We start from the raw sequence: 14,151 nt of genomic DNA on the forward strand, positions 1-14,151 counted from the left end.
CTCACAAGAATTGCCATCTTCTGGGATGGCAAGAAGTTCTTTCAAATGAGTTTCTCTTTTTAAATTACCGATTCCTCTAATATTATTTTATTAGTCATTAAATTGTACAAGATAACAAAAAATAACTTCAACTATTGTTCAGTGATTCATAAATTGTATAACTTAAAAACTGTCCTAAGAACATCTTATTCCGTACAGCGCTGACCACCTACAGCCCAGACATGCATACATACTGAAAATGATTTTTTTAAAGCAGAACAGAAATCACCATATAACAGCAAAATATATACAGTAGAGTTAATCCTTGCACACTACGTATCCATTGTCCTTTTATCGTCATTTCAATCTTCTGAGGACCAATTCAATACAGGTGTGACCGTTAAAGATAAATAAATAACTGACAGCTTCACTTGGAGTTTGCATGATCCAACATAGCCAATTAAGCATCAACCAGCTGTGAAATCTGATAATAATCTAAAATCGGCCATTAATTTTACATGAATTGAAGCTGTATCAAATCCAAGGTGCCTGCCTGCCTATACATGACCTGGAACAAGCGAACTTTTTTTTTCACCTGCAGGCACAATGAAAAGATTGCCAACTGATTACCGCATCATAACGGCACTTACTTATGCTTATGAATAAAGAAAAATAATTGTCTTTCAAAAACCTTTTTAAGAAGAAAAACAGTAACCTCAAGAAATAGAAAAAGTTTGAATTTTGTTACCATCTCAGTACCAATCATGAATGTGAGCTGTAAAAATTCATTCCATTTTTTTTTTGTTTAGAAACTTTTCCTACCTAGTAATTGTAATATTATCATGAGAGTATGACTGAAGGCAATTGGGTTCAAATGACAAAGTAATTTTACAAATGCTTAAAAATGCAAATAACTCATCTGGCCAATCCAAAGGCAGGATAAAATACAACTATCACCTTCATCAATTCCATACAGCCCTCCTTTGCCACTTCTAATTTCTTCAAAGATTATTCAATTTTTTGTTACTCAAGTGTAAAGTGAAGAATGAAACATTTTCTTGAGAAAAATAGATTGTACACAATCAATGCATTTTAGATTTTTCAGTTCAGAATGATCATAGACACTAAACCAGCCAATTTGAATTTTTATGATATATTACCTCTTTAGCACTCAGAATAAGATTTATATACGGTAATAATCCCAGTTTATTTCCAGTTCAGTAATCCTTCTGGGAACTGATGTTATATGCCACAGATGCTATATACATATATATCTTCCAACCAAAACTCTCTCAAAAATTATGTAAGTGAGATGGAAATTATACACGTTCAAATATTCCTTTTTGTCATCGTTTCCATAAAAGTTTCCATTATGCTGATGTTCAGCAATGGAATATAAGTCAGCATTCATATTTTCAAAATTAAAGTCATATATTATATTGTGTTAAAAGTGAGATGATGGTTCTAAAATTTAAAGATGATTAAAACAGATGCCTTGCCTACAGCAATACATCAACAGCAATGGAACAAAAGCTAGTGATTTAGGTAAGGGAAAGAAATAAGATTACGATAACCTTTCCGCTATATATCACCCTACCCCGGGGAGGCTATGAAAATCCTGAACTGGTGCTTAGAGGATGTGAGGATTTGCATGGGGCAAATCAGAGATGCTGTTCATAAGTAAACATTTAAGCATTCCAACATTGGTGCTGATAGTAATTACCTTGGGGTTCACTCCTAAAGAGGTAGATCTTGACTATGATGCGCTCCAGAACTCTTACTTAAGCAAGAGACAGAAGCCGTGATCTTAACCCAGCTTTGGCTGGTGTACCAATTATGACTCTATCTGGTTACAGATTCTTGATTATTACTTTAACTATGTAATCTGAAAAACTACCCAATTTAAGAGGACCAAGGGCAGCATATAATGTTCAAAACAGATAAAAATAACAATTAATCAAATGAAAAGTGGCACAGAAGATTTAGCATAACCCATTGAAGAAGAGGCCTATTTAGAGCTTTTTAAAATAAAGTCAGAGATTTCAATAAGAATTAAAAATCATCTACAAAGGTACATTGTTCAGGCCAACAAGCCTTGTAGTTGGCTTTCATTTGTACCTCTCCCTTGAAAGTTCATTTCAGTAAGGATCTTTTTAAAAGCATATTTTGAAAAAAATCTCTTGGATTGTAGCAGCATATAAATTATACAATAGGTAATAAATAAATATTTTTTATTTATTTGGCTTGAAACAATTTGATTCAGAGAAGACTAACACTTTATGATTAAACAACATACTCTTTGCACAGCAAGAAAAATCAACTGATGTACTGCAAGTTGTCTCTCTTGTGTGTTTTTCCAACTCTACCAAAACCAACAGAAAAGGTTGCTAGATGATAATGGATATAAGTTCCCACCGATTTTTAGCAGAAAATGCATTGAAATATTAATAAAGGTGTAAAACACATCTACACTAAAGAAAAGCAGGGAGAGGAACTGAGACAAATTTCAGACCATGGTCCCTAAACTTAATATTAAAGAATAACTGCTTTTCACCCTTTTTCCTGCACAAAGATAAATAGTAATAGAATGGAGACCCCAGCTACAGAAAGAATGCCCACATCTCCTCTACACTCAATTTTTCCACACTGAAATTAAAGTTTTGAACACAGAAGAAGAAGAAAAAACACCCAGAACATTCATGGCTTAGTAACAACTGTATTATTTATCTTTTACCATTAATATTAGAAATTTTATCCAGTGATGTTTGCTAACGATATATACTAAAATGCTTAATATTTGTAAAATTGATAAAAAGGGAAGTTGTAATCAGGCAGTTGAATTTTAGAGACTTGTAATGAAGCACTAGAACTGTAACCGGAAATTTTGGCCTCAGGGTTTGTTGATTACTCATAAGCTAAACATTTTAACTGTAAACTTGTAGTGTTACTTGAACCAAAAGCTTATGGGTGACAGATATTACTCAAATTACAAAATCTCATTTTACTGTATTCATATCACTTCTCTGTGGGATTGATATAGCAGGTAAGAAAAAAAAACCATTAAATTTCAGGTTTATAAAGCAATTGAAGGAGACCAACTTGATTGATGGAAAACATCTGGGGATATACATCGCCATGTATTTCAAACTACTGTACTGCCCAGAAATCAAGTTATTAACTTGTGCCAGGAAAAAAGAAAATAACCGTTACATATTATTTCTAGAGCAAATAAACATTCTGCTAATATTATCTTTTTATTTAATTTCCTATTTGGATACAAAATGGTTTCCAATAATGATACTCTAAAGGTATGACTTGGGAAAGTAACTTTGCATAGAGCAGTAGATCTCAACCTTCCTAATGCCGCAACCTTTAATACAGTTCCTCATGCTATGGTGACCCCCAACCATAAAATTATTTTATGTTTTCCGTATTTTTTCGAAAATATGTGTTTTCCGATGGTCTTAGGTGCCCCCTGTGAAAAGGACGTTCGACCCCCAAAGGGGTCCCGACCCACAAGTTGAGAACCACTGGCAAAGAGCAAAGTAAAACAAATAAACAAAAATAAAATAAATCAATGCAAACATAATTTTAGCTACGTTATTATAAATCAATGGGTTACTCTTTTGCAGAAAGAGTGAAACATTTCAAATTTGAATCATCTTGAATTTTGAATTGGTAGCGAATTGGAAGACTGTGTCAAAGATTTCACTGAACAGAAATTAAATCTGTTGGGTACCCTGCACAGGACTCTAAGACCCATTCTAAGATAGCTCAGCTGTGATGCCTCATGTAAACAGACTTGATTTACAATGTGTCAGTCCTCAAAGTATAAGAGAAAAAAAGTTAATGATGGGGAAAGTGTTAGGAGAGCTTTTGCCACTAATTGATTTTACTGGAAAAAAAAATCATAAGAGCAAATGCAGAAACCACTACTTCGCCTATTTTAAAAAGTGACCCTGAAATTAATTTCTTAATGGGATTGCAAAGTTAGCAATGTCTATTCTTTGTAATCAGTTCTGAAGCTTCCTAATAATCTCTATCATAAGACACTAACAACTGAATGTTGCTCATATGATACAGAGCAGATCTATCAGAACAATACAAATCCTTTTCATCTTGAAGACATATAAGGGAGACTTACTCTAGTCTACGACAGTGATGGCAAGCCTTTTTGGCACTGAGTGCCGAAAAGGGAGCGGATGTGCGTGCACGAGGCACTAAGTACCAAAAAGCATGTGCGCATGCATGCTCATCTGGGCCATGACCAGGATCTGCCAAGGAAGCATGTGTGAGCTGGAAAATGTACTTCCGATTTTTGGCATGTGCATGCGCACCAGCCAGCAAGTGTTCCGGTTACTGCCACGCATGCTCACATGCTGATCAGCTGGGAGACCAGCTCTTCCAGTTTCTGGCACTGTGGCACACACAAAGGCCAGCTGATCGTCATGTGCGCTTGTACGCCAGAAACCCAGAAGAGGAATGGGCAACGCCGCACATGCCAGGTGATGTGGCTCCGTGTGTCACTTCAGGCATGCATACCATAGGTTCGCCATTACGGGTCTAGAAGGACAATGTTAAATATAATAAATTAAGATTTCTTTATTCTGCTTGACCAACCTGACATAGGCTTTTAAACCGGCCATATTTAAAATGCATATTAAAATACTTTAATTAAAAAAAACAGTATAGAGTTCATAGTTGATTTATGTTTACATTAGTTATCTCAATACTACTTTGCATTATATCATATGTTGAAGATTCATTACAGTTTTGAATCAAAGCAGTAGAACCAATTTATTTGTGCCTTAACATTTCCTAATGTCATGATTGCCATGAATCCATATCTGTACAAGTAGCCTAAATATATATCTGAAAATATATCCTCTTTAAAAAGTTAATTTAGATCAATTCATCTAATAATAACATGAAGATAGTACGACAAATATTAATTAGAAAAAAGTGTAGAGTCACTTTATGAACAATTTCCTATACAGGAAACTATTATTAGCTGATAACACATTCATTTCCTTGCTAACTTATTTCAGAGCAATAAATTAGGTGTCAAATGGAATAATACAATTTCCTTTCTCTATACTTATAATTAATATTAGGAAGGTCACAAATGAAGCACAGAATTTTTGGAAGCTAAAGGAAAGGAAAACAACTAATAAAATAAATCACACAAACTTTATAATTTTAGCTATATTATTATTAAGTATTGGATTAACCAGAACCAAACCCTTCAGATTTAAAGCTTAAGAGGGTAGAGACAATATTCAAAATACAACACAACAAAACAAAGTCTGTACTTTTAACAATTTTTAAGGAAGTGCACCATGCAGATTAGAAACTCTTCTGTTGTGAGAGTTTGCAAATCTATTCAAAAACTTTAAGGTGTTTTGAAATCTGCAACAGTCACGAGTTCTCAGTATTACAGACTTCATTATAAAACACTACAGTACTTCTGTGCATGAAAATAGGGCCCTTGGCTATCAAACCAGCTACAAGTATTCCAAAGCTGTAATGCATATTAACTTGATTCAAAGAACAAATACCTACTGTATTAACTTTCAGATTTCTTTTGCATACCAAGTTTCTTGTCAATGAGGAGGACAAATTCATGAAACTACTTTTAACAAAAATATATAACCTTCTATTTTTCTGAAAGCAGAAACCAACTTATAGCTTGCAATAGTCTAAATTTCTATCCACACTTTTATCCACATAAACCTCCAAGGTCCCTCCCAACTCTATTATTACTTGATCTATCTACCTATTCTGTTACCACATTTTTGTAGCAGTCCATCCAAGTGAAAATCTCAGATCTGCTGTTATGTTTGATGCAGTCCTCTGGCGAGGACCTTTTCCAGCACTGCTAGTTGAAATCCTAAAACTGGAACCACCTAATACAAATGCAACGAAAACCACTGTGCTAACCTTTCAATTTTTAATCAAATAGTATTGTCTATACAAAACAACTCTTAATAAGCTTATTACATAGCCATTTCTGATACTTTGGAGCAAAAACACTGCGGAAACAGGACTTGATACCCTCCAGCAATTATTATTATTATTTTTTTTGCTTTTACTTACCAGATGTTCCTCCAGCCAGTCATGTATGCAAGCTACTGTAGCCCCTGGTACTTGGTGCCACAAAGCTTCTTTCTCTTGAGGATCCTTGAGCATTTCCAGCGCTAATTTCAAATCTTCCAAGAGGTGCAAAATTTGAAGTGAGCCAAAATACACTGATTGAGCAGGTGACACCATGTCATAGACACCATTTGTATATTCTGCAGCTGCCTTGGTGCCTAAAAAGAAACAACAGAGTTAATAGAGAGAGTGTTCAATAAAACGCTGAAGAGCCAGATTAAAGAAAGCTGGTTATTTGTTTATATACTGGAAAACCCTTGTGCATCTTATGTGTTACAAAGCATTCCCCGACTCCTTGATGTAATCTTTATTCTTCTTTTAAGTTCAACTGTATCTCCTTTGACTAGGCGTCTTAGAATGGCAGTTGGACTTACCTGAACTGCTATTTTAGGAGTTGGGACAGGAGGCTTCAGTAGAGGTATTAACACTCCCAATTGGCCACGAGATTGGGATGAAGCTGAAGCCACGCCTCTGTGTGCCACCCTTGACTTCCAGTTTCATCGAAGTGAGCTCCCCCGAGACCTGAAAACAAGGCACAAAGAAGAACTCCCCCACCCCTGCTAGGGTAACTAACCTAGGGCAGGAACTGGAGACTCCTTTCCCAACTCCTAAAATAGCAGTTCAGGTAAGAGGTACTGCCATTTTCCGGAGCGAGGGACAGGAAGCTCCAGTAGAGGGACCTACCAAAGCTAAGTCCCATGGGTAGGAAACTAACAATCTGCAATGATCTGCTGTAGCATCCTACGTCCGAATGCCGCATCAGCCAATGCAAATGCATCCAATCTGTAATGCCGAATAAACGGCCCATGTTGCTGCTCTGCAAATGTTGTCTATCTGAGCCTGGGAGGCCCAGGCTGCCAAGGTGGCAGTGTTCCTTGTTGAATGTGCCATAATACTGGCCGGCACAGGAAACTTCTGGGACTCATATAGCAGGGCAATTGCCAAGTGGATCCACCGACTAATGGTGGAAGACATAACTCTCTTACCCAGCAATGAAGGTTGGAAGGATAAGAATAGCGCCTCCGATCTCTGAAAGGAGGCCATCCGCTTCAAATATATATGCAGGGCCCGTTGGTGCTGTTCACGTTCCCTAACCGGATCCAGACAAAAATCTGGACGTACAACCTCCTGGGAGCAATGGAAAATAGAATTTACCTTTGGCATAAAAACCAGATCCAACCTCAACACAACCCTCTTGCTGTGGAACATGCACAAATCCTCCCTGGAGGAAAGTGCCCCTAACTCTGACACTCGTCTAGCCGATGTGATAGCCACTAAAAACAGTTTCAGGCTAACCATCCTCAACAGCTCAAAGGGTTCAGCCATGAGACCCCCGCAGCACAGTAGAGAGATTCCACATGGGGAACCTATGGACCACTGGAGGGCGCAAATTGGAAACCCCCCGAAGAAACCTCTTAACAATAGGAAATTGGGTGACGGAAACAGAGCCCTCACCTGTAATAACTGTAGCAAGGGCAGCAAGCTGCCTACGCACAGTGCCCAGGGAGAACCCCTTATCCAACCTGTCCTGGACAAACTCCTGGAACTGAGGCCCTGGTGGGCGCCACCTGGGCAGCCTGACACCAGGTCACGAAGGAAGCCCAAGTGGAGTCATAGATCCTCGTAGTGGATTGTCTGTGCGAGGCCTCTATGGTCCTAATCACTCGTAGTGACAAGTGAGCCTCCCATCAGGCGCTCTCGCTCAATCTCCACACGGCTAGTTGCAGCTAGTGTGGCTCTGGGTGTACTAGCCTCCCCTGGTCCAACTCTATCTCCCCCTCTAGAATCCACCATGGAGGCCGGACTGACAGAGTCATGAGATCCGCAAACCAGGCCCTCCACGGCCAATGCAGTGCCACCAGGATAAGTTCTGCCTGCTCCCTGACTAGCTTCTGAACTACCCCAGGAATGAGGGGAGGAAAAATGTACAACAGCCTGTCTGGCCACCTAATGAGAAGGGCGTCGACCCCCTCCATTCCCCGAGAGAACTGGGGAAGCTGAGCATTAGCTAGAGTGGCAAAGAGGTCCACCACCGGTCATCTGAACCTCTGGCAGATGCTCTGAAACAGCTCCAGGGAGAGGCTCCACTCTCCATTGTCCACCGTCTCTCAACTCAACCAGTCGGTTTGATGGTTGTCAGCCCCCGTGACGTGCTCCACCTGGATCGACCACAGGTGTCTCTCTGCCCAGTTGCCCAGCGACATCGCCTCAACGTGCAGTGCCTTGGAATGTGTGCTGCCCTGCCAATTGATATGGGCCTTGGCCGCCACATTGTCAGTGAGAACCAGGATGTGACGACCCTTGACAGAGACCCGAAAATGTCGAAATGCCAGATGGATCGCCCTGAGCTCCAACCAGTTGATATTGTGTCGGAGCTCCTGCCAAGACCACTGACCCTGCACCAACTAAGACCCCAGGGTCGCCCCCCAGCCGAACAGACTGGCATCCGTGGTGAAGACGAGTCGCTCCTGGTCCCTGAAGTCGCATCCCTGAAGAAAGGCTGGGGACAGCTATCACTTGAGAGAGATCAGTACCTGGGGGGGTGGCCTTGACCTTGGCTGTCGATGTTGGCTGTCTGGAACAGCAGGCATCACCACTGCAAAATCCTGGCATGCAGTCTCGCCCACAGCACCACCTCAATGCAGGATATGAGCTTCCCCAACAAGCTGGAGAGAAGAGCTATGGGAACATAACGATCCCTGCGGACCTGCATAACCATTTTAACCAAACTGGACCTATGGTCTGGAGAGAGGAAAACCTTTCCTGAGCGGGAATCTATAACTGCCCCCAAGTGGAGGATTGTAATGGACGGGGAAAGAGAACTCTTTTCAAAGTTAACAGAAAAACCTGTTGAAGTGCGCCTATAACTTGCAGAAGGTCTGCCCTCGTCTGACTCTGGGACGCTCCCTGGACAAGAATGTCATCCAGGTAGCAATGTAGATATAATTCACTCCAGAAAATATATAACTTACAGCATGCCAACAAATTGAAAACAAAGCTGCAAATACCCTTGGGTACGCCGCTACTACCGCCAGCACCTTGGTGAAAGATCTGGGTGCAGAAGACAACCCAAATGGCAGGGCCCTATATTGCTAATGGCGCCCCAGGTAGGAGAATCGGAGGAAGCGCCTATGATCCGGGAGTAGATCTATAGACACCATGTAATCCCTCTTTCGAACACCTGGCAAAATGGACTTAAGGGAGGCTATCTTGAATTTGCAGTAAACCAAGTATTGGTTCAACAGCTTCAAGTCAAGAATAGCTCTCCAGCCCCCTGAAGACTTGGGCACCAGAAACAGGTTCTGAGATGAAACTGGAAGTCAAAGGTGGAGCACAGAGGCATGGCTTCAGCTTCATCCCAGTCTCGTGGCCAATTGGGCATGTTAATACCTTCACTGGAGCCTCTTCTCCCTCACTCCAGAAAAGATATAACTTACAGTATGCCAACAAATTGAAAACAAAGCTGCAAATACACTGACAAAAAGATGTAAATTACTACATGGTTTTGTTATGAAAGCTTTGACATAAATCCTGTAGGAGACCTTTCATTTTTTTAGAAGTAGTTCTTAATTATTTTCTCAATATTGTATAATGCAGCGCATACAGCATATACATTGCACATGACTGGAATGTAGCTATCTTTATTCAGTAAACAAAACTTACAAGTTCTCTGTTAAAATCAATTTTATGAAAACAGACACTATTTTATAGCTATATTATTTCATGAAAATATATTAATTCAACATCAAATCCACAGTGGCAAAAGAGAGAAACAGTCCATTCCCATTCACAGAAGAAACAAAACAGAAAAGTAACAAGGATGCAGAAAAATAACGTTAGATAACCAAGGAATATGTTCAGTAGTGTGCTATTAAATGCTTTAGCAACCAGCTCTCCTCTTGCTGATACTGCTGTGTTGTAAACTGCCAAACATCTGATTGGCTTGCTAAGAGTCATGGCTCATGCCTGCTCTCAACCAGCTTGCAAAATTCCTGAAAAATTAAAAATGGACTCTTGAGGGCTACCATCATATTGATATACCACTGAATATATCAATCAATTTCCCCAAATAAGCAATATCAATATTTATCACATCCTAAGGCAAGATAAAGCGAACCTAGTTAAGCAAATGAGTCAGAAACATATATACCACCATATACCACCAATGAAACTTGGTAGTGGTAGTATCATGGTTTGGGCCTGCTTTGCTACCTCTGGTGCAGGACAGCTTGCCATCAGTGATTCTGAATTCTGATTGGTATCAGCAAATTCTAAATGAAAATGTCCAGGTAACTTTCTGTGAACTAAAGCTCAAGGAAAAATGGCTCATGCAACAAAACAACAATCAAATCGTAGAACCAAAGAATGATTAAAGCAAAAAAAAAATGTATGTTAATGTTTTGGGATGGCCAAGTCAAAATCCTGACCTTAATCCTACAGAAATATTTAGGAAGCAACTGAAGTGGGCAGTTCTTGGACGACAGCCAACCAACATCTCAGAATTGAAGCTATTCTGGAAGGAAGAATCAACTAAAATTCTGATGTGTAGGAGTGATCACTAGTTATCAGAAACATTTAATTGCAGTTACTGCTGCCCGGCCGTGACATATCAGGTACTATAAGTAAAGATTCACATGCTTTTGCCACACGCAAATATGTAGCTTTGGATCATTTTCCTAATAAATAAATGAACAAATAGTCTGACTCATTTGCTTAATTTGCTTCTCTTTTTCTAGTGTTAGCATTTATGGGGAAACACGTTACATTTAGATCATATTTATTCAAAAATATTAAAAATTAAAAGAGTTCACAAACTTTTAAGAACTCTATATGCAGAAGGAGCTTGCTAAAAAAGCAAAGGTTTTCATTAGTTGTACATTTTAACTGTAAAATTAATATTATATTATTTTCCTTGAGTATAACCAGTAATTTTAGTGCAATCATGCCAAGAACACAGCGGGACAGTGAGATCATAAAATAAACTTATATATATATATATACACAGTATATATACATAAATTAGTTACTTGAAATTACTTTGAACAACCATTAGATGTCACTGTCCTTTTAAGGACAAATGAGTGAAAGCATCATATAAATATTTATGACAAAACCAAAAGGTATACATATTTTATCATGACCAGAACAATACAATTAATTGGTTTTTGTGTGTGTAGGGAATTCTTCTTACTAGTGAAATAAAAAAAACCCCTCACCTTAACTAAAAAAAGTAATTACCGGTATACAATGAAAAAAGCAAGCATATTATTGTATAGTGATTAATGAATAGAAAACAGTTCCATATAGTAAATATAAATAACCATACAATCATTTCAATTCTTACATTTATCGAGATGATATGGCAACAAAATTCACCATTTTCTTATTTTAGAATGCTGACTTTTCAAAAATAGATAACGAAGTCATATCCAGGAAAACTATTTTAATTTAACAAATCCTGGCTTTTTCATGCATGTAAAACTTGATTTTTTTTGTCAGGGAATTGTTTGGTCCATTGCCAACAAAGTAATTTGGTTAAACTTTATTTGTGAAAGATATCAAATGAACAAAAAAGTTTATCTAAACCTCACTCTGTTGTCAGTACAGATAGTTTTCAATTAGCAACTGCCCTGTTTATCAGCCGTTCAAAGTTACAATGGCACTGAAAAAGTAACTTCACTACTGATCCTCACACTTATGACTGTTGCAGCATTCAATCATGTGATTTAAGATTAAGGCGCTTTGCAGCTGGAGGGTGTTTCTGACTCTTGCAGTGTCCCATAATCACCCAATTGTCATTTCTATGCTTCGCAGCTTAAGTCCAATAAGCTGACTCCATGGCGAAACCAGCAGTAAAAGTACAAGTCATGGTTACATGAAGTTTGGCTTAATGACCATGGCAGATGTGAGGTAAGTCCATTGCAGTCAGGCGGTGTCTCACTTAGTCACAGTGACACTTAGCTATTGAGTTACCAGCCCCAATTTTGGTTGTTAAGTGAGGACTATCTCTAATAATCAACCAGATTCCTATGGAAAACTGACAGTGGGATAGAAAGGCAGCAATGCAATCGTCAGCAGCTACACAAAACTTGAACAGGCATTTTTCTCATATGGAAATAGGAACATATGAAACCTTGGTGCTATGTGAAATTCACAGAAGAGAAATGGATATGTGTCATTCACTTCTTCTCAACCAAGAAAATTATGTCAATTAACAATCATGGTTACTTATTCTCTATCTCCACTACATATTTTTAATTGGAAAATACCAATCAATTCAGATAATAATGATCTTCTTAGTCAAAACATATGTTCCAACATTTGTAAAGACTTATTTTCAATAATTATAGGGCATTTTTCATTTAATTATACCTATTTAATTACTGTCTATTAATTTAATTGCTGCCTATTCTAAAACTAACTTCTGATGTAAAGATTTCATTTTTTAAACAATAAAATCTGCTTCATTTTCAGATAATAGGGCTATCATTTAAAAAAGCCTAATACTTTATTAAACATCGATAGAATCTTTTAAAAATCAAGCTCCGCTCCTACGTAGACTTGTCCATATAGCTTTCTTAGGAACATTACCAAAGCAGCCTTTTTAAAAACTTCCACAGTAAGTGTATTGCTTTGAGATCTCCTTGTCACATCCAAAAAGACCCTATTCGAGTTTTGAAATCACCCAGGATCAAATAGGTATTGAAAGCTGATGAAGAGATGTTTGGTTGAAACTTTAGAGAATGTGTTAAGTTACTAAAAATGTTTGCATTTGAAGGCGAAAGCCATTTCTTTTCATATTTTTTCTTCTCTTCCTTCACATATGTATAAAGAAACAGAAGAAGAAAAATCCTTTTATCATTTGTTACTCTGCACTTTTCACGTTTTCTCTTTTACATGTTGGTTAGTTTATATTAGATTTTTTCTTTCTGATAAAATAGAAAAAAAACATGATTTGGTGGACTTTTTTTTTTGTCCACACTGTTCAATCCAATAAACAAAACACTACACGTATATCAAAAGGAAATTCTGAAAGAAGACACTTCTTTTCAAGCAGAATGGGATATTGGGGCATTTTATATGAACATGAGATTCTGTCCATTGAACTGAACTGAAGATTGAAAACCAAGTGCTATAGATACTAAAGAAATTTCCAGAAGGTGATTTATATTATCATTCAGTATCATACCACCCTCATTATAGAGAAATATCACTAACAAAGACGATTTTACTTTGTCACTAGACAACTTGTGCCCCATTGTGTCAGAGATATTTCCTTACATAAACAGAATAACAAGTGGACAAAAAAGCAGTGGCAGTGGGAGCAAACTTCCAACTGCTTGTCAACTTTCCTATTGTTTTCTTCTAGGAAGCTGGCATGGAGCATAAAAAACCTTACCTTCCTCCTTCATCTCCCTGCCTTCTTCTTGCCAGCTTCTTCATTTACTTTGATTGTGAAAAGCTTGCAAGGAGAAAGTCATCAGGAAGTTGCAAATCCAAGGCCACCAGGCAAGTAGGCAGTTGCTGTTGAGTGGGTTGAATGAGTAAGGAGGTGTAAAGGATTAGCAGTCAGAAAGGATATGTGGAGGTGCATGAGCCAGGAACCAGACACCACAGAGGTTGTGGAAGGTGTACAGGTGGATAGTGTGAATTAAGGGCTGCACAGGAGCAAGAAATATTGTGTAGGTTGGATAGGGTGTGTGTGTAGGAGGATTTCAGAATAAGAAGGGCGCAGGAATGTGCAGAAGCAGATGTGTGTGGGTCTGGCAGGGGTTTGGCGGGCAAGAAGGCTTGGAGAAGGTACGTGGAAATGCTTACAAGTGTGCAAGAGATGCCACAGAAGTCAGGGATGGTGCATTGGGGATAGCATGGATCAGGAGGGCTTCATGAATGTTCACAAGAAATGCTGCATTGATTGAGGAAAGCAAATGGGAGCTAGCATGAGTGGGGGGTGGTTCATAGAGGTTATGCAAAAGGTGCCACATGGATTAGGGAAGGTGCACACTCAGGTTGGGTAAG

General features: G+C 38.5%; 1 protein-coding gene across 5 annotated transcripts in view; it reads right to left on the reverse strand.

Annotated features, from left to right (window-relative positions):
• The window catches only part of PPFIBP2 (PPFIA binding protein 2), a 137,953-nt gene that overhangs the window by 82,274 nt on the left and 41,528 nt on the right, over window positions 1-14,151 (reverse strand). For all 5 annotated transcript variants that reach the window (XM_032223800.1, XM_032223809.1, XM_032223773.1 and 2 more), the window contains exon 3: window positions 6,076-6,290. In XM_032223800.1, coding sequence (XP_032079691.1) covers window positions 6,076-6,290 — 215 coding nt within the window. The remainder of the gene's footprint in view (window positions 1-6,075; window positions 6,291-14,151) is intronic.

The sequence above is a fragment of the Thamnophis elegans genome, chromosome 1 (assembly GCF_009769535.1).
Source record: "Thamnophis elegans isolate rThaEle1 chromosome 1, rThaEle1.pri, whole genome shotgun sequence".
Lineage (NCBI taxonomy): Eukaryota > Metazoa > Chordata > Lepidosauria > Squamata > Colubridae > Thamnophis > Thamnophis elegans.